This window comes from Pelodiscus sinensis, chromosome 23, assembly GCF_049634645.1.
Source record: "Pelodiscus sinensis isolate JC-2024 chromosome 23, ASM4963464v1, whole genome shotgun sequence".
Taxonomy (NCBI): domain Eukaryota; kingdom Metazoa; phylum Chordata; order Testudines; family Trionychidae; genus Pelodiscus; species Pelodiscus sinensis.
In genome coordinates this window covers 24,027,179-24,053,307 of record NC_134733.1, presented here as the reverse complement: position 1 = coordinate 24,053,307, position 26,129 = coordinate 24,027,179, and the positions used below count along the sequence as shown (strand labels likewise).

The 26,129-nt window shown below is 56.1% G+C and overlaps 1 protein-coding gene across 3 annotated transcripts in view; it reads left to right on the top strand.

Annotated features, from left to right (window-relative positions):
* ACOT7 (acyl-CoA thioesterase 7) overlaps nucleotides 1-26,129 on the top strand; it is a 126,849-nt gene that overhangs the window by 76,200 nt on the left and 24,520 nt on the right. For all 3 annotated transcript variants that reach the window (XM_075906806.1, XM_075906808.1, XM_075906807.1), the window contains one exon: nucleotides 6,278-6,394. In XM_075906806.1, coding sequence (XP_075762921.1) covers nucleotides 6,278-6,394 — 117 coding nt within the window. The remainder of the gene's footprint in view (nucleotides 1-6,277; nucleotides 6,395-26,129) is intronic.

Below are 26,129 nucleotides of genomic sequence, written 5' to 3'. Positions count from 1 at the left end.
CATGACCCGGGCGACAGCAGAGGCTGTTGGAAAGTGTTTTTGCAAGAGTCTATTTTGAACAATGTTTTAAAAAATAGTCACCATGCTGCCAAACCCTAAGATCCACAGGCAGTTACATGTTACATGCGAAAATATCTGCATCCCCATCTGTTGGGATTCGCGGGGAGGCCAAGCCCAGCTGCTTTCTTAATGCGGGAAGGAAAGCAGTGACCCGCTTGAGAAAAGTGAATGTGAATCTTACCTCGCGAGTCTCAGACTAGAAATCCAGCCCCTGAAATGACTGTAACTGGCTGAAGAAGTGTCCTGCTGTCTGGCAGCAGCCATGGCCTGAGAAATAAGGCAAGGGCAGGGGTTTGCCGTCGGCGCCTGGGAAGGGAAGAGTGTGCCCAAATAAAATGGGAGAAGGTCAGATCCATCCCGGTTTCATGGCCAGAAGTGTAGGCAACACCAGCCTCCATCCGTCCAGCCAAAGAGCCAGGGCGGGGCCGCATGCAGACCAGCAAGGGGCTGTTTGTTTTATTCAAATCTTTTCCTTAGGATTTGGTCTCTTGATGCGGCAGTTTCTGCCCTACCTAGGTTAGAAGGCCTAACGGGAGTGCGGGGTCTAGGACAGGCAACTGCATGTGGCTACAAGGGGAGGGCTCTCTGGCTTGGGGCCGAATTCAGGGGCGCTGGAGATGCAGGGAGGTTAGTGCCTTTCTGGGTGTCTGTAGGAAAGGGGGGGAATGTAATGGTGGGTTTCTGGCTCCATAATCCGCAGTGCAAGGGGACGTGGGGGCTGAAGAGGATCGGCCCTGGGGGGATCTTTCTGTTCTGGGGCGATTCATAGATCAGTGCGGAGCGTTGGGTAGCTGGACATGGCACCTTCCAGATCCGGGATGTGACAGGTGTGTGTTACAAAGTAGGGACCCCAATTCAACATCCCCGTTTGTGTGCACATTTAGAGTTCACCTAGTAGCACTTAGTGCCACGCGCATAGTACACCTTGGACTTCTGAGTCTGGCTAGTGCCTAGCCGGTCCTGAGGGCTGGGCTAATGAAGCTGTGCACAGGTTTGCCTATGGATTTTGCATTGCCTAGACAAGGAGTGACGAAAATACTTCTTCCCCCACGTTGTCAAAGGTCCCCAGACAATGTCAGGAATATGGGCTCATAGGGCTTATTCTGAGATGCATCAGTGCTTGAAGTAGGGTGTTGGGGATGCTGCTGCACCCCCTAAGCCCCCCAGCTTGAAGATGCAGGTTCAGTAGCTCTGAGCACCCCTTCTGTACCCCGTCTGTTCCAGCAGCCCTGCTGAGACACTTAGAGATACTGAGAGGGGAAATGAAAGGTGTTAAGCATCCATGTTACTCTCGGAACTGTCCATATTTGGTAGAAAAAATATTGTTTGAAGATTTTATTACTTCATAGCTAACATCCTGCTCTTTAAAGCGGGGAAGGGATCTGGCAAAGCTGTCGCTGTCTTTGCATGCTTGCCCGGCTGTGGTATTTTTAGATATTCTGTCAGTGGAATCTTACCGTGTGCTGCTTTAGGCCAAGCAGGGCTAAATCTCAGTGGAATAAAACGATCTATTTAAAACTGTACTTGGCAGACTTTCCTTGGGTTACTGAATCTGTAGGTTATTTATAACATCTTACATACAGTAGGAGATGATAAATGCTGCCTGGATAAAACAACGTGGTTGGACACAGAAGATGAATTCCCTTCCCCAGACAGCCAGTTAACTAGAATGAACGGTCCGGCTCCAGCAGTGCGTGAGCTCTAGTTCTCATGCCTTGGTCGGTGGGAAGTGGCTTGTAGGAAATGCCAGAGCTGCCGCGCTGGTCAGCCAGACGGCGTTTCTGTTGGCAGGAGGGCCTGGTGCCACTCCTCCCTATTAGGGTTTCCTGACACCTTCCGCTCTCAGCCCGTTTTCAGATGCTTATCACTTTGTGGCAGATTTCACCTGCTTGGGATGAATGTTGGTCTGTCCCGTGTGTGCCCCAGGCTGGATGTCCCCCTGTGAGCGGGCGAGCGGGGGCATTGGGCCTGGCTGAGCAAAGGGACTGGGGCAGGAGCCAGAAAGGAGCTGGGTCGTGGGGAGAGGATGCTGAGAGAATCAGGAGCCCGGGGAGGAAGTGGAGAGGCAGAGGGAACGAATCCTCATTTTACAGATGGGGAATGGAGGCGGGAGGCTGAGGTTTGCTAACTGCGGGAGCCCGATGGTAGCGAACAGAGGACCGGAGCTGGGTGCCCCAGTGCTGGGTTCTGTAGCTGCTTCGATGGCGGCCCTTGTTTTAGGGGAAATGGCGCGAGGCTTTTCCTGGGCCGGGGGGAGCTTTGCGATGCGGGTGGAACGCGGCGAGCAGGGCTGCACCGGTGGTGGCCGCCCGCTTGGGGACGTTTCTTTCAAGCCCCAGCGCATGGAAGGACTCAGCGGTTGTGGAGCAGAGTGCGTGCGCAGGAAGGCAGGCAGGCCCTGATGCAGAGCCTGAGGCGCTCTGGGCCTGGGGGGTGATCTCTGTCCATTTCTTTTACCTCATGACTCTATTTCCCGGTCTCGGTCTTTGTGGCGCTCGCCGGCCAACAGAAACCGGTGCGGCTGGGGATTTGCACTTCAGGCCGTAGAGCCTTGCTAGCACCGTGCACTGCACAGCTGTAACGCAGCACGCCCCTCTGGCCGGGCGCTCTCTGGGACCAGGGCCCTGCTGGAATACACTTGAACCTCTTCAGGCTGGCAACCCTGGGAACCAGGGATTAAAGCCTAAAGGTTTTGCTGGGGTGGGAGGGTGGTGCAGGGTCTGGGTGTGGGGCACATGCCGCTCAGCTCCCAGGGGTATCCGTGGCTCCACGCCCCTCGCCGCTACGGGAGTGTCGGGGAAGCGGCTCTGCATGCTGCTGTTCCTCCTCCGTGCCATGCGTGTTCCCAGATTAGCTAATTCCTTATGCTCTGGCCTCAGCCGCAGGGTCCAAGCGTGGCAGCATCCAACCCAGAGCACGGCGGTGCCAGTCGCTGGGTGTCGCCGTGTCTCTGGCAAAGGCACGGTGGGTGCAGACTCTCCCAAAGGGCCTTCGACACAGACCCGCCGTGTTCACTGGCCCGTCCTCGGGCTGGCGCTCGGTGGCTGTGCAGTCGGCCTGTGGCGATTTGAAGGCTCAGCGTGGGTTACCTGAAAAGACACCCTGCCTGTTCTCTGCGGCATTGCACAACTGGGCCATGAATCTGTCATCCGTGGGGCCGTTAAATAGCTGTAATAAATTACCCAACGTGCAGCTGGCCAGCGGGGCGGTTTCATTGTCACATTCGCTGGGGAGAGTGGGAACAGGCGCTTCGGAGGTGAAGTGCAGGTTACCGTTGATGGACGACTGTGCTAAATAGACGTCAGGGTGCTTTGCCTCCGCACTCCTGGCAGCAATAGAGTGACAGTCGTTTGAGCAATCAATGGCTGGAAACCTGCACTGGGCCGTGTCCTTGGAGCGTGTTCCAGCACAGGGCCGTTCGCTGCTGAATATCCCTGGTGGGTGCGTGCGTAGGAGCCGTGTGCCACGGAGGGGAGAGGAACACCTCTATGCCACCCCCAGCCACGCCCATCGGTGGTGGCCTCTGAACCCCCGAGAGGTAAACCGCCAGCGGAGGAGCAGCGCACCATTCAGGACCTGAGTGGATGGGGCGGGCCTGGTTGCCGACAGGACAGACTCTGGCCTCCGCAGCCTCGAGGTCTGGAGCAGTGGTTCCCGCCCTCTTCTATACCACGGGCTGGCAAACCCGCGCACAAGCTTTTGCAGACCGGTAACGTTTTACTTGGATATTTGTCCCCCCCCCCCCCCCCGCGCCCCCCAGAGCGAGGCTGCCCCCCGAGGGAGTGGCTGTTGGCAGCACGTGTGCTCCCTCCTTCGAGCCCCCATGGCCGGGGGGCGGAGCACAGAGCCCTGGCCGGGCCGCCATTACCAAGGGGGAGGAGGGGGGGAGGCACCTCCTTTACGACCCCTCTGCTGAGCCTGAGCCCAGTGGGAGTGGGGTTTTCGATCCAGATCTCTGCCCTCCCTTCCTCCGCCCCCACCCCTCCTCAGGGACCCTTCCCACAAGCAGCTCCTTATCCCGCAGGTGGGGGCGCGCCTCAGGAGTTCAGGAGCAGGGGGGGTTATTCCTGCTACTTCCTTATTCCAAAGGCCCCGGGGGTCTGCGCCCCTCCCAGGTCTCAGAGCCCTGACTGCATTCATAAGAAGGCTCACGTTGCACGTGGTTTCTCTGGCCTCAGTTATCCCCTGGCAGGATCTGGGGGGCTGGGAGGCCCCTCAGCCTCAAGGACGTGTACCGTCATGTCTCCATCATTCCAGCCCACTGTCGTGCCCTTGGGTGGCGGTGAGCCAGCGTCCGATCACAGGGCTGCCCTTCAGCCTCACCATGGCACCCCCGGTTCTTACAAGGGGAATGGCTGGTGGCCACGTTCCTGCGCAGGAGCTGGGGCAGATCTTTCCGGACCTGGACGACTGGCTCAGCCAGGGCTCGTCTTGGGAACAGGTGCTCCGGTAGGAGGAGCTGGTCAGGGCCACGTTTTCTCAGCTGAGTCTTATCCTCAATGTGCCAAAATCCACCCTCGTTCCTGCTCAGAGGGTCGAGTTCCTCGGGACCCTTCTCGATTCCGCTTGTGACCACCTCCTTGCGGGAGGCCCGATTCCAGGCTAGGGCAGGCTTTGTCCCAGGGCTTCAGTGAAGCCCGAACGCTACCGTGCGCACTTGCATGAGGTTCCATGGGCACATGGCCTCTTGTCCTCCATTCCACTCATCTTCAGCTCTGCCTGTCCAAGCGTGGCTGAGTCCGTCTGTCTTCAAGCCCTCCAGAGACCCTCTCAGCACCTGGTCACCGTACGGCTGGCAGCCCCGCGCCCCCTTGGCTGGTGGCTGCAGCCCCATGTGGTGAGTGCGGGGCTCCCCTTCGCCAGACCGCGATCGGAGGTCCCTCTAGTAACGGATGCTTTGGACACGGGCGCACCTGAATGATCTGTGGACCCAAGGCCTGTGGTCACGCGTGGCCCTGATGTTGCATGTCCGTATGAGGGAGCTCAGAGAGCTCGGGCGTTCCTGCTGACCTGCAAGGCAAAGGTGTTGACCGTGACGGACAACACCTCGGCGATGTGCGATATCCACAGGGTGGAGTTTGCTCCTTTCCTCTGTGCCTGGCGGCCATCGCCGTGGGACCGTGGCATTTCTCAACGTTAATCTGAGTGCCTGGGAGACATGGAGCTTGGGGCCCCGTGGGTCGTCTCAGCTGGTGCTTTCAATCCCACGAGTGGCCCCTCAGGACGAATGTGATGCTCCCCATTTTCTGCGAAGAGGATTATCCCGTTGGCAGCCCGCCTCGACAGAGCATCCGAGGATCGGCTCCTTTCAGAGCCACGGCTGGGGGCTGTAGCGGCTGCTTTCCACCTGGTGTGGCTGGAGCCATGCCCTTTACGCGTTTCCCCTGCAACGTCCTCCCCGGGGTCCTGCTCAGAGTTGGATAGAACAAAGCGGTGGTGATCTCACCACGTCGGCGGGGCGGAGACCGCGCGGGTTCACCACGCTGCCGTCCTGTCGGCGGCCCAGCCACGTTGCTCAGCCAGCCACATTGCAGCGCGTCAACGCTCCGGTTAGCGGGGCCTTGGGCGGGGCCCCTTGGTGCAGCGACGAGCTGGGCAGAGGTGCTGGGGGTGCATTCCCGAAGCCAAGGGCGTGTTGGCCTCTGGGGACACTGAAAGAACGTACAAGTCTGGGGGGGGGTTGTCCTGGAGCTTTAAAAGACGAGCAGTCCTGGAGCACCTTAGCGACGCGCAATAATGTAGATACCGAATCGTGAGCTTTCCTGGGCCAAAGCCGCTTCCTGCCAGCCCGTGTGTGTCCCCGCTGGCCCTGTCTGGCGAAGTGGGGGTGGCCAGGGAAGCTCGTGATGCTCGAGATATTTTCGTTAGTTTCCAAGGTGCCACAGGGCTGCTCGTTGTCTGGAAAAGGTGAGTTAGTGACACTTCTGTTGCTCACATCCTCTTCCTGGTTTCAACCCAAGCCAGACCCCAGGCCAGCCTCTCGGTGGCGAGAGCAGCCTGCTGCCCCTGTGCTCCCAAGGAGAGGCCTGCGCGACGGGCTTAGAGCGCGCGCTTGCTCTGAGTGCGGAGGCGTGGCAGTAGCCGGCCTTCGGGCACAGCTTGCCCCTCTGAAGTGCAGCTTGCTGCTGCTTCTCACAAGCCCCGTGAGTCCAGGAAAGCCCCCCCTCCACCCCCCCGGGTTTGGTCTGGTCACTGATCCGCACCGCTCCCCTTGCAGGTGTCACCATGAAGCTCATGGACGAGGTGGCTGGGATCGTGGCTGCTCGCCATTGTAAGACCAACATCGTCACAGCTTCCGTGGACGCCATTAACTTCCATAAGAAGATCAAAAAAGGTAAAGGGCTGGGGCTGAGCAGCGGGGGAGGGCTCCGGACTGAATTGGGGTTTCGTTGCTGCCCCTTCACGCCGCTGCATCCAGTCGCTAAGTGCCCCCCCCCCGGGGCCAGAGACCTAGTTGGAGCAAGCAGGTGCTGACCCGAGCTGCTTGGCTCCTCCCAGTCAGTTTGGTTTGGCAAGGCGGAACCAGACTCTTCGGTGCTGTTCACACCCGTGGCCGCAGGGCCGTAGCAGGCAGCCTGCAGCTGGATGCCCAGGGCTGGTCGTCTGTCGCGAGCAGCAGGAATGGCCGTTTAGACGTGCACGTGGTCAGACACGTTCCTACGGGCGTGGGTTATAGCCAACTCCATTGGCCACTTCGCCAGCTTAACTCACTCCTGCGGCGTTTCCTGTTCTTAAAACCAGACCGGGAGGAAATCCAGTCTCCCCCCGGGGCAAGTTTCACGAGTCGGGATTTGGATGCTGGAGGCAGAGCTTGGGGGGGGGGGGGGGTATCCTGGTCAGAGGGACCCGCCCCTTTGGGCACTCGTGCTTACACACGTCTTTGTGATGCTGTTTCCGTCTTGCTGTGTGGGGAATCGTGCGGGAAGCCCCTCTCGCTCTGAGGTGGCATCGCCCCGCAGAGACTAAATGGGCCAGTCCCCCAGGGGCGGCGGGGGCAGGCCTGCCCACGCTCCGCCTCCAGAACACCTGCTGTAGGCGCACTGGGGCGGAGTGTTGCTGCCCCCGGCGTCCGCCCTCCTGCTGTAGGAGAGGCTGGGTGGGTGGGGCTGGACTGTGCAGTGCACCCTCCTCCTGCCCTTGGTGTTCCGGGGCTGGGGCGGCTGGCACCACGCTGTGCAGCTCGCCCTGCGTCCTCCCTCCCCTGAGGCTGTGCTGGGCTCGGCCGTGCGGTGCGCCTTCCTCTGGGGCTGGGGAGGCTGGCACCACGCTGCGCAGCTCGCCCTGCGTCCTCCCTCCCCTGAGGCTGTGCTGGGCTCGGCCGTGCGGTGCGCCTTCCTCTGGGGCTGGGGCGGCTGGCACCACGCTGCGCAGCTCGCCCTGCGTCCTCCCTCCCCTGAGGCTGTGCTGGGCTCGGCCGTGCGGTGCGCCTTCCTCTGGGGCTGGGGAGGCTGGCACCACGCTGCGCAGCTCGCCCTGCGTCCTCCCTCCCCTGAGGCTGTGCTGGGCTCGGCCGTGCGGTGCGCCTTCCTCTGGGGCTGGGGCGGCTGGCACCACGCTGCGCAGCTCGCCCTGCGTCCTCCCTCCCCTGAGGCTGTGCTGGGCTCGGCCGTGCGGTGCGCCTTCCTCTGGGGCTGGGGAGGCTGGCACCACGCTGCGCAGCTCGCCCTGCGTCCTCCCTCCCCTGAGGCTGTGCTGGGCTCGGCCGTGCGGTGCGCCTTCCTCTGGGGCTGGGGAGGCTGGCACCACGCTGCGCAGCTCGCCCTGCGTCCTCCCTCCCCTGAGGCTGTGCTGGGCTCGGCCGTGCGGTGCGCCTTCCTCTGGGGCTGGGGAGGCTGGCACCACGCTGCGCAGCTCGCCCTGCGTCCTCCCTCCCCTGAGGCTGTGCTGGGCTCGGCCGTGCGGTGCGCCTTCCTCTGGGGCTGGGGCGGCTGGCACCACGCTGCGCAGCTCGCCCTGCGTCCTCCCTCCCCTGAGGCTGTGCTGGGCTCGGCCGTGCGGTGCGCCTTCCTCTGGGGCTGGGGCGGCTGGCACCACGCTGCGCAGCTCGCCCTGCGTCCTCCCTCCCCTGAGGCTGTGCTGGGCTCGGCCGTGCGGTGCGCCTTCCTCTGGGGCTGGGGAGGCTGGCACCACGCTGCACAGCTCGCCCTGCGTCCTCCCTCCCCTGAGGCTGTGCTGGGCTCGGCCGTGCGGTGCGCCTTCCTCTGGGGCTGGGGAGGCTGGCACCACGCTGCGCAGCTCGCCCTGCGTCCTCCCTCCCCTGAGGCTGTGCTGGGCTCGGCCGTGCGGTGCGCCTTCCTCTGGGGCTGGGGAGGCTGCGGCGAGCGCATGTCCACTCCCCTGCCCGTGAGTGGGAGAGGGGGCATGTGTGCGGCACGCCATCTCGCCTCCTGGGGGGGAAAGGGGTGGGGCTGGAGGCTTGTCTTCACTGACTGCCCACTGACCGAGGCCAGTTGTGGGCACCGACCGTGCTACTGGCTCCCTTCAGGGCTTCGCGTTTAGTCCCTGTGGTTCAGTCCCCTGTTGCCCACGGCAGGTACTCGCTGCCGGTGCGAAATGAAACCGAGCGGAAGCCTGACACTGCGGCTCTGTTACAAACGACCTGAACACGCGACCCTGCTGAGCGTGCTCGGCCGTGCGTAGCCAGGGTCAGTGAAATTCTGTACCTGCCTCGCACTCACTGCACAGGCTGTCCAGGCCTCCGTGTGGCCACAGCCCCAAGCCGCAGACGTAGCAGAGACTTTGGAGTTGTCACTTCAGGACACGTGATTTTACCCAAATCCGATTTGCTGACATAAAACAATGTTGTTTGCTGATTGTCCCTTGTGGAAAGTTTCAGCCTGGGGTAGGGGTGCAGGGAGTATCCTGGAATCCTAGAGCTGGAAGAGACCTCAGGAGTCATTGAGTCCAGCCCCCTGCCCAAGGCAGGACCAACCCAACTCAATCAGCCCAGCCAGGGCTTGGTCAAGCCGGGACTTAAACACCCCTAGGGATGGAGACTCCACCCCCTCCCTAGGGAACCCAGCCCAGGGCTTCTCCACCCGCCTAGGGAAATAGTTTTTCTTATTCTCCAACCTAGACCTCCCCCCTGTGACTTGAGCCCATTGCTCCTCGTAGGTGAATCATGCCTTGTGGCACGGTGAGGGCAGGGTATCTGGGCCATTGGTTTGCCGCAGTGTTAGCAAGGCAAGGTGGGTGAGGGGATGTTTTATTGGGCCAGCTCCGCCAACTTGCCTGCACACCGGGTAAGTAGTCCCCCCGCTTTAAACCTTCCCCTCCCTCCTGGCCCTTGTCTGCAATGCTGGGGGAGGGACGGGGGGAGGAGAAAAAGGCCTCTGGGGTTTGGGGGAGAAAATGGCCCTTTGGCTACCTGGGCGGGATGGGCTTGGGGAGAGAGAAGGCCTATGCTGGATACTACCCCAACCCTCACTCTTGCACCCCCCCAGCCTCGTGCATCTCCTCCCCCATCCCCTGACTCCTACACGCTCTAGGCCACCAGCCCCCTGCCCTGAAGGACCCAGGCAACTCCGGCTAAGTCTGCTAGTCTATTTATATATGTGTGAGAGTTTTTGAACAAGAACTCCTCCTAAACGGTAAGAGCAAAGACCACTACGTTCAGTATTCCGCTTCCTCTGATTTGTAACTTACAGAATGTAAGGGCTGGGTTGTGCCCGGACAACAGGATGTGCCTTGAACATAAGAACGGCCGTACTGGGTCAGACCAAAGGTCCATCTAGCCCAGTATCCTGTCTGCTGACAGTGGCCAGCACCAGGTGCCCAGAGAGGGTGGACCGAAGACAATGATCAAGCGATTTGTCTCCTGCCATCCTTCTCCAGCCTCTGACAAACAGAGGCCAAGGACACCATTTCTATCCCCTGGCTAATAGCCTTTTATGGACCTAACCTCCATGAAATTATCTAGCTTCTCTTTAAACTCTGTTCTAGTCCTAATGGGATTGCTTCTCATAAAGCCAAAGAGAAGAGAGACAGGATTGCCAAAGCAAGTTCAGTCCTCAAATATGACATTACTGAGCGGATCTTGAGACGGAACCAAGGTGAACCGGAGAAATAGGAGGAACCTGGAATAGATTGCTTCTCAATAAACCTTACAGAAAAGAGAGAGAACAGAAATTTGGCATAGTGCTCTGTGTTGGCACAGCTTAAGATTTGAAAACTAGAAGAGAATATTATTGGAAGCCAAACTGACTACAGCCTTTTTTTGTTAAAACATAGAAAACAAGAGTTCCCATTTACATTTTTTTTTACTAAAATTAGCATGATAAAAATAGCACTGTCTTTTTGAAAAATAGAATCATTTCAATAAAGCATATATATCTTCCTTTTATCTCCTCCCCACCCTGCAATAATTGAGTTCAGGAGCTGAGCAATGCTGGGGAATCTGCCAGTGATCAATAAATCCAGTGTCTTTATTAAGACCCTGATTTTTAGTGTATAGCAAAATTGAGTTTAAGCTTCCCAGCTCATCATTAGCTCATCTGTGAAAGTAGCTGGCCTGTAAGTGAAATGGAATCCCAGCTGGGATCTGTTTTTTTTACCGTGTGTACAAGTGTTGGCCACGAGCTCTTCATCTCTCTGTGGGCTGGTCGAGAGACATGTTGCAGGAGGTCATGTCTGTTACTGGACCAACCTCAGCTGGTGAGAAGGACAAGCCCCAGCGAGCTGCTCTTTCGGTCTGAGCTGGTAGAGCATTTCAGGAAATTATATAACCTCCGAAATACCAGCTTCTCACAACTCCAGCTCAGAGGGGCATGATTAATGTCAGCATTAATCTATAATTATGCAGCTCCCTCAGTGAGCAGAGCAACAGCACATTCCAAGCCAAGTAATGAATTCAAAATCTTTTTTCTAGTAGCCTTGATTTTAAAAAAACCATCTTGGAATGTAGAGAGTGCAGATGGGAAACTTAATGTGGCTGTTTGTTAGAAAATATTCTCTCCACTGCAAATTGTATCCAGCTGCTCAGGAGAAACAGGGTGTTCCTAGAGCGCTAACCAAAATGAGTTTAGAATATCCTGCAATAAAACCAATGCAGATAAACCAACTGTGTGTTAGAAAGGAGTGGACAGGAACATGCTGTAGCCAAGACGAGTATGCTTTGGCTAACGTTCCATCTCATGCCTTGAGACTGAATTTACATGGTGCAACAAGCTGGGGGTTTGAAAGGAAATCTTTCTGAATATAAAGGCTGGTAGATTAAGGAACTTTCCCCACCAATTAATTTCAAAATCAGGGTGTAATAGGATGCTTCTTGCAATAGGACCTGTGTTGGACACACTGTTTTCAGTGCAGAAAAGTAATTTTGGAGACAGAAACACAAGTCATCTTTGTTTTAAAAACTATTAAACTCCTAATGACCATCAATAGAGTCTGAATTATAAAGTCCTTATTTCTGAAACCAAAACTCCATTGCCCGAGTAAAGGCTTTGGGGATTTGGTCTAATGAATGAGTGTCCATCCAAGTCCACCCAGAGTTTGAGACCCTAATTTAGATAGGGCCTTGCTGATCACAAGATCTCACCTAGTGAAGGGCGGGTCAGAGCGCTGGGAATGGGGGGTCAGAGCGCTGGGAATGGGGGGTCAGACCACTGGGTCAGAACGCTGGGAATGGAGGGTCAGAACGCTGGGAATGGAGGGTCAGAGCGCTGGGAATGGAGGGTTAGAGCGCTGGGTCAGAGCGCTGGGAATGGGGGGTCAGACAGCTGGGTCAGAGCGCTGGGAATGGGGGGTCAGACAGCTGGGAATGGGGGGTCAGAGCGCTGGGAATGGGGGGTCAGAGCGCTGGGAATGGGGGGTCAGACCACTGGGTCAGAACGCTGGGAATGGAGGGTCAGAACGCTGGGAATGGAGGGTCAGAGCGCTGGGTCAGAGCGCTGGGAATGGGGGGTCAGACAGCTGGGTCAGAGCGCTGGGAATGGGGGGTCAGAGCGCTGGGAATGGGGGGTCAGAGCGCTGGGAATGGGGGGTCAGAGCGCTGGGAATGGGGGGTCAGACCACTGGGTCAGAGCGCTGGGAATGGGGGGTCAGACCACTGGATCAGAGCGCTGGGAATGGGGGCTCAGAGCGCTGGGAATGGAGGGTCAGCCTGCTGGGAATGGAGCTCTGCTGTAGGACGTTCAGTGACGTCTCTGTGGCTGGTAGCAGTAATGCAAATGGAAAGGGGAGATTGTCACTCTCCACTGCAGCATCTTCCAGGGCGTGTGGCCTAACAAGACTCTAGCAGTCTTGTTTCTAGGGGTCTTGTGGCTTGCAGAGAAGTGGGGGCAAAACCCCATCGTGTGTTCTTTTCCCAGACAGCCCCGGCCTCGCTTTTCGCGCATCCAAGTCCATTTGGCAAATGTCCCAGTACAAAAGAGCGTGTGGGTCTTGGATTTCTCCTCTGAGCGATACCGTGCTTAAGTGGCTGCAGGAAAACAGGCCCTTTGAATGTAATGGAACGAGAGCGTCTGACTATTGACTTTAGTGCTTGGAGTGTGTGGGCCACTTCTGTGCGGGGAATTAATTCGAAACAATCTCCTCTTTCTTAGATGCATCAGATCAGTGTAGTAGCCGCGTCCTAAAGTGCTGTCATATAAAAGATGCCAAATTTCTACTTGTGACATGGACTGTGCTGTTCTCTGGAGAAATAGCAATTACTGCAGCCCTTTATCCTCTTGCCAGACGTGCATGAATACCAACTGGGGGTGGGGAGTGCGTGCACGCAGCTGTAGATCGTGCAGTCTCTCTGTAGCCATGAACTACGCATGCTATGTACAGGTTTCTGACTGCTGGTTTGGGGAGAGAGTACAGCAAACTTCCGATAATCCGGCACCTTTAGGACCCAGGGGGTGCCAGACTATCAGATATGCCGGACTATCAGAAGGGGGGGCTATGAGGGGTCTGGAGTGGGGTGGGGGATGCTACCCCAGACCCCCTCATAGCCCTCCCTTCTGATAGTCCAGCTCTGCCCCAGGAGTCCCTGATTCAGCCGCTGCTGGTCAGTTTCAGCAGCGGCTGAATCGGGACGCCTGGGACAGAGCAGCTGGGGCGCTGCTGGGTTGGTCTGGTAGCGCCAAACCTCAGCGCTGTGGGGACCAACCCAGCAGCACCCCAGCTGCTCTGCCCCAGGTGTCCCCAAGTCAGCTGCTGCTGAAACTGACCAGCGGCTGATTCCAGGAAGCTGGGGCAGAGCAGCTCTGTCTCGGGCTTCCTGTAGTCAGCTGCTGGTCAATTTCAGCAGCGGCTGAATCCAGGACAGCTGGGGTGCTGCTCGGTTGGTCCCGCAGCCCCGAGGGGCAGCGCTACTGGACCTACCCGGCAGCACTCCAGCTGTTCTGCCCCCTGCTTCCCGGATTCAGCGCTGGTCAGTTTTAGCAGCGGCTGAATCGGGGAAGCTGGGGGCAGAGCAGCTCCAATGGTCCGGCTGCCCGGAGCACTTCCGGGTTCCTGATGGTGCCGGACCATCAGGAGTGCCGGACCGTCAGATGCCGGACCATCGGAGTTTTACTGTACTTCTAAATGTTTTAGTGGTGCTACACAAACTTTTTTTCCATAGTCTGCTTAGGTTACTAATATTAATTCTGTACCTTACGATTAATTCTCATTTATATACAAATTAAATAGTAACTCATTTGAAAAGATTTCACTGACAATGAACAAAACATCTGATTTTTTTTTAAATCCCTAATGCCCATCAAACTTCTATACAGAGGTCCTGTCTTAAAAAGTTTTGCTCTTAAATTACTCAGCTTTCATATGAGGCGAGGGGGAAAACCTGGGACTCTTCAGTTTAGAATAGAAAAGCAATGGTACAGGAGGTTACGGTGGGGGTCTGTAAGCCACGAATGGAGTGGGGAAGGCAAAGAGGGAAGTATTTATCCTTTCACGTAGCACAAGAAGCAAGGGTTGTCCAGTGACATGAATAGGTGGCAACTTTCAAACAAGCACGAGGAATGTTTCACACAATCCACATGTTGAACTTGTTGCAAGGGGACCTTGTGAAGGCCAAAAGCATATGTGGGTTCAAAAGAGCGTTAGGTAAGTTCACAAAGAGATGGTCCACCAATGGCTGGGGACCAAGATGGTCAGGGATGCAGCCCTATGCTCTGGGTGCCCCATAACCTCTACCCGCCAGGAGGGGCTGGAAATGGGATGGTTCACTTGCTAGTTGCCCTGCTCTGTTCGTTTCCTCTGAAGCGCCTGGCATCTGAACTACGTGGACTATGGACTGCTCCAGTATGGCCCTTCTCAGTTCCTGTGTTAACATGCAGTTCCCATGGGAATGGAAATGGCAGAATGTTCTACCTCGTTCTCCAAAATACGGGCAAATCGCCCTTTGTAGGTTGGTGCTTTGTGATTTGTTGGTGCCGTTTTTTGGACTTTTGTAAAGTTGATCTGTCAGATCAGAATGGAAAAGAGGATTTCTCCTGGATTTCCTTTCACTGAGTAACGTCCTTAAATAGCAAAGAATAAAACACCTCCGAGTTGCCATCTGGCTGTCTCTCCCTCTCCCTGACCCCAGGGTTCCATGGGGAGGGCAACCAAAATGATTAGGGGGCTGGAGCATATGACTTATGAGGAGAGGCTGAGGGACTTGGGTCTGTTCAGTCTGCAGAGGAGAAGCGTGAGGGGGGATTTGAGAGCAGCCTTCAACTTCCTGAAGGGAGGTTCCAAAGAGGCTGGAGAGAGGCTGTTCTCAGTAGTGACAGATGGCAGAACAAGGAGCAATGGGCTCAAGTTGTGGTGGGAGAGGTCCAGGTTGGAGATTAGGAAAAACTATTTCACTAGGAGGGTGGTGAAGCACTGGGATGGGTTCCCTAGGGAAGTAGTGGAGTCTCCATCCCTAGAGGTGTTTAAGTCTCGGCTTGACAAAGCCCTGGCCGGGTTGATTTAGTTGGGATTGGTCCTGCCTAGAGCAGGGGGCTGGACTTGATGCCATTCTGAGGTCTCTTCCAGTTCTATGATTCTATGACCCTCACGATTCTCATGAGCGTGGGAAGACGCTCTTGTTTAACCTGGAACGCAGGCCTAAGCTTGCAGGACACAGAGCGTCTGTTTAAGGCCAGGAGAGTCTTGCTTCCGGGGGTAGGCCAGGTACAGAAAAAGCTGCTTTTTAGAAAACGTGACCTTTAATCTCAACCCCCCTTGAACAAGCCCTTTGTTTTACCTGCTCCTGTATCGAGGCACTTTCAGACATTACTTTTACTACACACTCCGCTTTTAAAGAGAGGCATGAGGCTACGCAACATAAGCTTGGTCTAAAGGTCATTTGCTCGTCTTCTGGCTTCAGCTAGCTTAAAATCTGAGACGTCAAGAAAAACTCCCCCTTTCCCTACTGTGAGGAAATTGCACAGGAACGTTTAAACAAAAACCAAAGGTTAAATTTCATTAAATGCTTTTAAGCCATTTACAGGAGAAAATGTGGGTCAGATCGCCTGGTCCCTGAGTGAAGCAGCCATCTCCCCGAATGCAAGCTTCCCCAGCTCAATTAACAGTTTGGACGCAGGGGAAATGGCTGCACGTTCAGAATGAGAGCATGCCTGCGTGCACAGAGCAATCTCGTGTCCCTTGTTCACTTTCATAGTCCTCTCCTAGGACAGCATTCTGTGCAGCACATCTGGCTTAGAGTGGGCAGTTGGCGGTCGGTTTCTAGCGGGGTGCTCCACGGGTCGGTTTTGTTCAGAATCTTCATTAATGACCTGGATGAGGGGATGGATTGCATCCTCAGCAAGTTTGCAGATGACACTAAGCTAGGAGGAGAGGTAGATACGCTGGAGGACAAGGATAGGGTCCAGAAAGACCTAGACCAGTGTTTCTCAACCAGTGGTACGAGTACCCTTCGGGGTACTCAAGAGAATTCGGGGCGAGGGGGGGGGGGTACATGAACACAAATGAAACTTGGAGAAAACTGAATTTTTGTTTTAAGTTTTACAGCGCTTCGTTATTTTTGTACTTTTTACACCCAAAAATTTCATCGCCTGCCCAGCTACAATTAAGTTGTTTAAAGAAATGTGTTTCAATGGTAGAAAAAAAATTGTGTGTCTGAAAACTGTAGGTACTTGGGGGTACTGATTTTTTTTTTTAAAGGGGGTACTTTGTAAAAAAAGGTTGAGGACACTGACCTAGACAAATTGGAGGATTGGACGGAAAGAAATCTGAGGTTCAACAAGGACAAGTGTAGAGCCCTGCACTTGGGATGGAAGACTCCCAAGCGTTGTTACAGGCTGGGGGTTGACTGGCTGGCTAAGCAGCAGTTCTGCAGAAAAGGACCTGGGGTGACAGTGCCAGACGGGGGGAGGGGGGGGCGCCACTAGTTCACACTTATTGAACAAGGCATTTTAAGTTGTTAGTTCTCCATTATGGGGGTAGGTAGCAGAGCAATACCGTGAGGGAGTAGAACAGGAAGGAGGCAGAACTGAGACCTTTCAAAGTTTTGGCCCAAGCGAGGGAGCATGGGGGCGTCATTTGAGTTCCCTGCCTCAGATGCCAAAATGTTTTGGGCTGGCTCAGGATGAGAAGCTGGAGTGTTGTGTCCAGTTCTGGTTCCCCCTACTACAGAAAGGATGTGGACACATTGGAGAGCAACCAAAATGATTCAGGGGCTGGAGCACATGACCTATGAGGAGAAGCTGAGAAATTTGGGTTTGTTTAGTCTGCAGAAGAGCGAGGGGGGATCTGAGAGCAGCCTGCAACTGCCTGAAGGGAGGTTCCACAGAGGCTGGCGAGAGGCTGTTCTCAGTGGGGGCAGAACGAGGAGCAATGGTCTCAAGTTGCAGTGGGGAAGGTCAAGGTTGGACATTAGGAAAAGCTATTTCCCTAGGAGCGTGGGGAAGCGCTGGGCTGGGTTCCCGAGGGACCGGTGGGTGGGGAATCTCCATCCCTAGAGGTGATTAAATCCCGATTTGACAAAGCCCTGGCTGGAATGATCGAGTTGGGATGGTCCTGCAGTGGGCAGGGGGTGGGACTCGATGACTCCTGAGGCCTCCTCCAGCCCTAGGATCCTGTGAGTCGATGAAGGGCCATGTCGGGCCAGGGTCAGGGCTAGTTAACGGTTTTTCCTCTTTGCTGTTTCATCCCTTTGGCTGTTGTCGCTGTGCGGCCAGTCTAGCTGGAGTGCCCGAGGGGACATGCACTAACCAGATGGGTGCCATGCAGGGAGACTTTCAGAACTAGAGCAATCGCTGCCTTCGTCTGTTGCTGCCTAGTTCTTCAAATGGAGCACATCCGTGGCAAAGCGAGGGCTAGTCCAATAAGAGCGATTCGCCGCATTCCGACCTGCCAAAGGAGCCTGCAATGCCGTTCATGTAAATAGGTTTGCTCCCACTTGCATCAGGATTGAATTGGTCTCTCTCTCTCTCTCTGTTGGGCGCTGTGGAAGTCTTCGGGAGGTTTGACAAACCAGTCAAATCTGCCTTCTGAAATATAATTTATGCCATCATGTGCCTAAAGTGTCCGTCTGCTATGTACATTGGAAAAACTTCAGACACTTGGCCAAAGAATCAATGCACATAAAACAGACATCAGACTCTCTTGCAGAAAGAAAGCTGTTGCTTGCCATTTCAGCCAGACTGACCATTCCCTCAATGACCTTAAAACATGCCTATTGCTTCAGAGCGATTTTAACTCCGGATTTCAAAGAGAAGCTTCAGAATTGTCATTCATGCTTAAATTTGACACTTCATGTATGGGTCTCAACAAAGATGCTAATTATCTCACCCATTACAAAGATAGCTTCCCCAATTATCACCCCTACTGTCATTACCGCTCAGACACTCACCTTCCCTCCTCACCCCCACTCTGTTCTAAAATTTGATTTGTCAATTTTATGTGTGTTCATTTTTTTGATTGTATCACTTTGGTATCTATGGTTGTGCCAATTTTTTCCACTGTTTGATCTGAGGAAGTGGGTCTGGCCCACGAAAGCTCATCATCTAATAAACCATCTTGTTAGTCTTTAAAGTGCTACATCGTCCTGTCTTTTGTTTCAGCAGGGACCCTGGCACTGAAGGGGACTGGAGGTCTCAGTGGAAGGACCTTGCCTGCTGACTCATTCCCTGCTGCTCTGGGAGGCCTTGGCTTTGGCGTGGTCCCTTTTTCAATCCACACTTCAGCCCGGGCAGGAGTGGCTGGGGAGAGGAGCCATGTTGGGGTTTCAGCGATTGGCTGAGCTAATGCGCAGGGGAAGAGACACCGCCCTCCAATTGCGGCCGCTTGAGGTCGTCTGTCACTGCACTGTGCAAGCGCCAAGTTCTGCCCGATAGGACTTTACGGCAGCTCAGAGCCCAGTGTGTGGAAGTGAAGCAGCTGAAATCGGTAGCTGGAATGCACCCCCAGCCTGGCTCCCAGAGCTGGAAACAATCTCTCGCCACCTCCGTTCCTCACTCAGATCCTCTGAATCATCGAGCAGAGCTTTGTTCTCCATTGGCTTCCCTGGCGCCACAGGGCCAGAAACCGTGCTGGGATCAACGTGGCAATCTCCTGCTGGATCCTCTGAGTGGCCAGAAGGAACCCAGCCCAGCCTTGGAATCCGTGTGTCCATCAGTTCTCTCACACTCCGAATTTCTTTTGGGGGGGCGGCAGCAACGATGGACGTTTCCAGAGGCCGTTGGCTCGGATGAAGTGACTCCTGCAGGCTGCCAGAGAGCATCTTTCCCTTCAGGAAGCCCCCCCGTTCCTCCGCTCCGAGGGGCCTCCGTCTCAGTCCGGGGCAAGAGGGGCTTGCAGTTAGACGGTGGCGCGAGATTCCAGGGGCTCTCCCAGAAGAGGCCCAGCACAACGGGAAACCCCACCCCTCTCTGCACGTCATTTGCCAGCTCCTGTAGATGCCTAGAGATCGGATTTAAAAAATCATCTTCAGGTTGCTCAGCATTTGGCAGCACTTTGTGTGGGCAGCGTTGCTGTCTCTCCTGGGCAGTGGGTCGGGGGATTCCCTTGTCCTGTACGAGTCTCCTCATCCGTCCGTGGAGGAGAGCGCTCTCCTGAGAACCAGGGAACCCGCGGTCAGAGCACAGGCTGGGCAGGAGAGGCACCAGGAACTGCATGGGCCTGCATCTGAGATGGACACTGATGCGCCGTCAGCCTGCAAGCAGGTGCCACATGTGCAGGGCTGCTGGAATTGGCTCTGGGACTCGAGGAAGGAGGAGAAGTGCTGGCGGCTGTGAGCTTGAGCTTGACTTGTAATAAGCTATTTGAATCGGAAGCGTCTGGGGTCCGGCATTCGGCCGCCCCAGGGCTGTGCCCCTCCGCCCCACGCAGAGCGCTGGAGAAGCGGCGCTGGGGCGGACTGCGGCGCTCCCTGTGAGGCCTGCGCAGGATCCAGGCGGTGACCGACTCCTCGCAGTAACTGATCTGGTCTCTTGGGCCCCCTGGCTGAGACGCGGCTTTGAGTCTCCGACAGGCTTCGCAAGCGGAGAGGCGACAGTGCTTCGGCCCCCGGCCAGCACCTCGGGGTCACGCCCGCAGGATTGCGGGCCGCTGGGCACAGGCAGGGGGTTTGCCGAGAGGAGCAAGTGCACAGAGCAACCAGGAATCATGAACCAAGGGAAGCGAAGGCAGAGACGCTTCCGGCAGGAGCAGTAAAATCCCAGGCGATTGACATTGGCGAGGAGTCCTAACGAATCCCATTCAGAAGTCGTCTTTACCGCCTAGGGCGCCTGCTTTTTCTTTCCTTCCCGTGTGTTTCCTTCGTGGGCCCGTTTGTGGGAGAGAGGCTTCTTCAGGACGTTGACAGCTTCACCTCCTGCTTATTCCCCGCCTGCGGCCAGTCCCGTGTTTGGCGTGTCAGCTGTGAGCACGACTCCATCACCGCCAGTGGGGAACGCTGGCTAGCAGCGCAGGTGCATTGGGAGAGGCCGGGCGCCCGAGAGAAGGCTTGATCATCGCTGGTGTCCCTTGGTCCAGGCTCAGGAGCAGTGCTGCTCGCCGAACGCCGTGAAGCGCCAGAGGGACGGGAAGGGTCCAGTAGGACACACGGGTTAGGTGAGCTGGGGAACGAAGCAGGAAAGGTCTCTTTGTCTTTGAGGTTCTGTCTCGTGGAGAGAGGTTAGAATTGGATCCTGCTGGGCCTATGGCATAGCCCTAATGGCCCCCTGGCTGTCTGCGTAAAGCCGTCCCAAGTCCAGCAAACAGAGGGCCAGACGCTACCAGGTTCATAGGCCCCTTAAAAAAAAATCAAACCCGACGCTCCAGCCCCCTTCTCGCCACTCTGGTCCTCAGCAACTGGAGAGGCGGGGAGAGAACTAAACCAGACTTCGTATTTGCCTCCGTCTGTTTCAGAGTTAGCTCCAGTTAGTTTCGCTCCTCCCAGGGGTTTGCAGGACCTGCAGATTTTAGGGATTCATCCCTGTGCAGAGGGCATGGACTGCAATTGAGTCCTCCAAGGCAGGGACAAAGTGGGATGTCCTTACACATACAAGGGCCTGGGGCATTCCCCCCACCTCCGTGCATGCCTTCTGGCTGGGACTCGGGGCTTCCCTGCTTCCCCATTCCACTTCTAGCAGAGCTCAGGGCTTCCCTGCTCCCCCCCATTCTGCTTCTAGCAGAGCTTGGGGCTTCCCTGGAGCCAGAGTGGAGCTGCAGAGGCCAGAGGATCCTCTCTGCAGCCAGCCTGGCAGCAGGGAGCCATCCCTAGCCGGCTGCTGCTGGCCAAGAGGAGGGCATCAGGGAGGGAGAAGCCCTGCAGTGGACTGGAGAGAGCCGCTCTGGGGAAGTGCCGGACAGGGAGCAGCAGAGCAATATGTACAAGAACTCACGGCTGCACAGAGGCATCTGAAAATTTGGTGCCCCAAATTTTCAGGTGCCCTATGTAGCCACATATTTTGGGTATTCCTAGGGACCCAGAGTAGCCCATGTTTTGTGCAGGTCTCTGTGTAGGGAGGGATGAATTCTGCCCACCCAGAGAAATTGCCAAAAACATTTCACTTGTCAACGTTTCCTCCCTCCCTCCCGTCTGGCGGGGGTGCAGTTTTGGAAGCGGGGTGCTCTGCACTGTTACTTTGAAGCCAGCAGGAAGAAACGTGCATCCTCCTCTTTGCCACAGAGCCGTCTTTCTAGGACGGCGCTTGCCTGGCGTGGCTGGGTAGCAGCGCTGCTGTTCTCATTGTGGGGGCACGAGCCTGTCTCCCTGGGAGAGGGGAGGGAGAAGAGGCGACTGTTTTCTGCCCCTTCGTGCTGAGCCGTGGCTGCGCTAATCACTGTTCGCGGGCGGGAATTCATTGGAGGTGGCAGCTTCCACCGCTGCGTGTAAAATTACATGAACGTTGAGAGGCAGCGTAGCTCCTCCACTGCCAGGCTTTACCCGGCTACGTCGACAGACACGCGGGCTTCACGGGAGCCTGGCCTGGTTCCAGCTCCGAGTGCAGGATTCAGCAAGTTCTTCCACCTGAGTCTGCTTTTACTCGCGAATCGATTGCAAATTATGAACCTTTCCTCTGTGGGTGTCTCTAGAGAACATTTCCCATTTGACGTATGAAAGATGCTGCCATGCACGTAATGTGCATGTTACACAGGGTCCGACTGGACCAGCCCAAGAGATGCTCCCCTGTGACAGGCCGGCCGTTTTCTGCCCATGGAAGAGGAGCAAAGCTCCCGGTTTCAGCTGCTGCTCCTTGTCCAGCTGCGAGCTGGTGCAGGCGGCACTGCCGACCGTGTCGTTCTGTTCCGTTTGGGCCCTGGGAGCACGTCCGCCGCACTGCCAGTCTCTGAAACCTCTCATGGGTGGCGCACCTGCAAGTACTTCCTCCCTGCCTGCTCACCCCCTGTAATCTAGGACAGTGCTTGTGACGTGCCCTGTGACCTTGGTAACCAAGAATTGTCGTTTTAGGTAACCGACGCGGGACTGCAGAGGCCTGGTGCTCGTGTAATGGGAACTCAATTTCAAACATTAGCTTTAGTAATACTTTTGAATGGGAGTGTTTTGCGCAGCTCACCTGGCGCCATGGCTGTCTGTGGGGTGGGCAGTTTGCTTTCTCTTCGCTCCCCGGGGGCGAGCTGTGTGCACAGTGTAGTGTGGTACTGGCAGGGCTAGGTAAATGTTCCACGTACGTGTTCCGTGTCACGTACAAGGACAGTTGCCGGGTGCCTTGCCCTCGGAGTGGAAGGTGGTAAGACCTGTGATCTGTTCCCTCCATTCTGCGGTTTTCTAGGTTTCCTTGCTTGTTGAGGTCCAGAATGAGATCACATGCATTCTTCAATGCCTTCGGAATCGGTTACCTTTTAGAGTAACTTAATTTTGGAGGAGTTCCACAATTCCATCAAAATAAGGTAAGCTTACAGGGCTCTATTGTGTAGTCTGGTGGATGCTTTCGGCGTGTTGTATTAACACACACAATCTCCTACAACGGTTTGCAGTCGTGGTCAAGGAATATTTGGTGCTTGGTTGGTTGTATTAAACGTTGGCAGCTCTGGCTCTCCCATACCCCTAACTTAGAGAAAAACCGTCCCGATGGGCCCACATGTCATTCAAGTAGCATGTTTTCAAGACCTCTGCTTGTGGGATTGTGTCTCTGCTGCGACGGTTTGGGTGCCATTGTCAGGGCTTGTTTGGTGTCAAGCGTTGTGGTGTGATTGGCACTTGGAGAAAGCAAAGCAAAGCTCTCCCCTGCGTAACTGTGATTTGCCTGTTGGGGGATTTCTGTAGCTTCCTACCAGAACTCCAGAGAGTGTAAATCCCTAAATGAGGCAGTTGCTAGTGACATGTATTGGAAGTGAAATCCCCTTTCCGGCCTGTCAGCGCGTATGAGCCCTCATGCTGGTGGCTCGCGTTAACCCAGCGACCGCTGCGGCGCATTCCCCGTTCAAGGCACCTCACAAACTCCTACGTGACTGGCTCTCCCTCGGGCACGTAGCGTGGCAGGAAGGAGGCGCATGGGCCTGGAAGGCACTCGGTCCCGCTCCAACCCTCAGACAAGGGAGCCCTGCGGTGGCCCGTGGTGCAGCCATTCCTTCCTTAGGGAATGCGTCAGGGTTGGTTCGAGCACTTTCAGCTTGGGCTTTGGCTTCCTGTGAGACATCAGCTGGTGGTGGGATCCTGGTGCTTGTGGGCCATTAGCCTGGCTCTCAAGACGTGCCCAGAAACATGCCAGGAACAGGGTGGAATGGCCTCCAGGAAAACCAGGATGCTCAGGCAGCGTCCAGACAGAGACCTGACTCAAGTGACCTGCAGCGTGTTTATCCTGCAGTCACATTAGCACCAGAGCTATTGGAGCTGCATCCCTGCAGTCTGAGCTGTTGGCTACTGCTCTGTACGAGCTCTGAGAAAATGTGATTATCTTCATTGTGGCGTTTGACCTTACTTGCTTCCATTATACGTGAAATCTATTGGAATCCATTTCTATGTATTCATCTCTTCAAGCCGGCTCGAAATGCTAGATAATGGCAATGATTAGCATGGGGAGCTGGCTGTTTTTCCTTTTAAATGTCAAAACTCATTAGGCGAATTTATCTGTAGCCGACGTGTAGAAAATCTGTCTTAGCTCTTTGCCTCTTAAATGGCTCGTCACGCACTGCTCTGGTTCTTCTGCTTAGTGAGACTGGGGATGTGACCGCGTACACCTTTAAACAGGAAACCGATGAGCCTGGGCTAACCTTCACGGTTACACGCAAGGCACGCCCCCACCCCACTGCTGCCCCTGTATCCAAGGCAGCAGCACTGGGGAGAGCAGGGAGCAGGCGGAAGTTGGTGTTTGTGGTGATCCGGCTTTTAAGCCGGCTCCCTGCACATACCGGCTCCCGCAGAGCTGGCTGCCCCTCCCCCTCTCCCCATGTTGCTGCCTCTGATACACGGTTACAAACCCCCCACTTTTAACATTGCTATTGCAGACGAGGTACGTTTGTGCTGAAATACAAGTGGAATCGCACTTCCAAACGGGTACTTACTAAAGGGCCTTTGCTGCTGGCCAAGCCAGCACGAGGGAGTGGAAGGGTCAGAGGGGCAGGAGCCTGACAGGAGGGCCTCTCGCTGCCCCATGGTGAACTGGAGCTGTTCTGAAAGACCCACTGCTGCGAGCCTTTCGTTGTGACTCCACCGGCGTGGTGGAGTGCGGACGTAGACAGGAGTGCGCTCGGAGACGCGTGTATCGCGCCGAAGCAGGAGTGATAAAGCGACAGCCGGTAGATGGAAAGACGAGCCCTTTGGATCAGGGCTACCCAACTTTGGAAGCCCCGGGGGCCACAATGATACTCTCAGCACATGCTGAGGGCTGCCCCTTAAGTATGGTTGCATAGACGCAAATATATGCAAATAGCTCCTTTCCCACAATGCCCTGGCGCTCCCGGCACCTCCTCCCTGGAGCTAGAAACGCTGACACCCTGCACCCGCCTGTTCCAGCCAGTCCGTCCGCGTGCGTCTGTCAGTGCTCACGCTGCCTGGGAGACACCGCGCCGCTGTGGGGCGTGTTCCCAGCGGAGGCCACGTTCAAAGGATCCCCCCGCGGGCCGCGTGCTGCGTAGCCCTGCTTTAGACCATCGCCTGAGTCTGCCACGGGCTCTGCCTGTTGAGTTTTACTCCTCACTGAAGTGATTTTCAGAAGCGTCCCTAAGGGGGGACGTGTATTCAGACCAGAAGACTTGCTCCGGGGGAGGGGGAAGGACTTCTGGCCTCGGGGCTGTGCCCCTGAGCGCTGCCCTACTGCTTGAGGGAGTCAGCCGGGGCCTAGTGTGGAGGGCTGTCCAGCCATAGTCCTGATATGCAAACACTTGATCTCCTCTTGCCTCCCCTAGCGCCAGACCCCAGGGCTGTATTCGGGGCGCTGGGATCTAATGGATTGAGCAGGGGGATTGGGAAACAGGAATACCTAGGCTCTAGGCCTGAACTCTGGGGAGCGGGACCTTGTGAGCCCGTGCCTCAGTTTCCTGTCTCTGAAAGGCGGTTCAGAAGTGCCTGCCTGCCCCAGTGGGTGGCTGAGGGTTGGCTCACGATGCTTTGATGTTGAACCTGCTATCACCCAGCGTCCTGCCCGCTCCTGCACTTGTCTGCCCACCTCTTGCTGGAGAAAAATCTGTTACCAGCCCAGCGACCCTCTGACAAGCTACGGACCTTTCAGTGCCTGGCAGCCCCCTGCCACCCTGGCCCCTTGCCCACGTATCACGGCACAGACAAGGGACCTCTCCCGTCTTCAGGCGTCGGCCTGATGATCCAATATCCTACATAGCAAGGTCCCTTGTGCTCCAGCCTTTCATCCCGCCAGCTCTGAGGGCTCAGCTCTGTCTTCTCTGCTGCAGTTTCAGCCTCCGTGTGCCAGCCACGTCGCTTTGGTATCCCTGCATGAGATGGAGCCCCGTTGGCCTGCTGGCCTGTGGTTGCCATGTAGAGTGATTGGTCCTAGGACTAATATTGACATCTCAGGTCAGTAGGTTACAGGCAGACTTGGACAAGTGTCCCTGTGTAGCCAGTGTGTGTTGGGCTCTGGTTCCCCGTTGGTGTGTGTGAGCGGCGCTAGCCACACCCGTGCCCCTGGCTTTGGTGCAGCCTGATCTCCCAGGCTTAGTGGAGCTTGTTCTCTGCGCTCTGGCAGGGCGACAGCCTGGCTAGGGGCTCCAGGGCGGTGTGCTGTGATTCTGTCTGGCCTCGGAGTCCTTGCCCCCGAACAGTGCCGGGAAGCAGGGCTGACCTGGTCCTGTCGCGCCGGCGGCTCGTCTGGGCCAAGTAGTGATGTTGCCCTGATAGGACCAGATTCCAAAGACCTTGCCTCCCTCTGTTCCTGCAGAGCTTCCCACTGTAAATCGTACCCCTCCCTTCCTGTCCGAAAGCGGTGCTGTGCTCTCTGCTGCTGCGAGCCACAGCCCTGCTCTGCCCGAGACGGAGGCATGTCAGCGGGGGCAGAAGCCTCCTAGATCTCCGCTCTCATGGGGTGCGGGGCGCATTGAGAGCCTGTTAAGAAGGTTCCCCAGAGGAGGTTAAAGGGTGTGGTAGGGTAGATTGACTGGCTCTTTTTGCAGACGTCCCCGACAGAGACGGGCGTTTGCCTGCCTGGGCAGAGCATCGGGTACTCCTCTCGGCTGCCTGTTGGCATCACAGAGCGGGAGCATGCTCCCGGCCACAGAAAGGGGAGCAAAACCAGCCCCCACAGCTGGCAAGA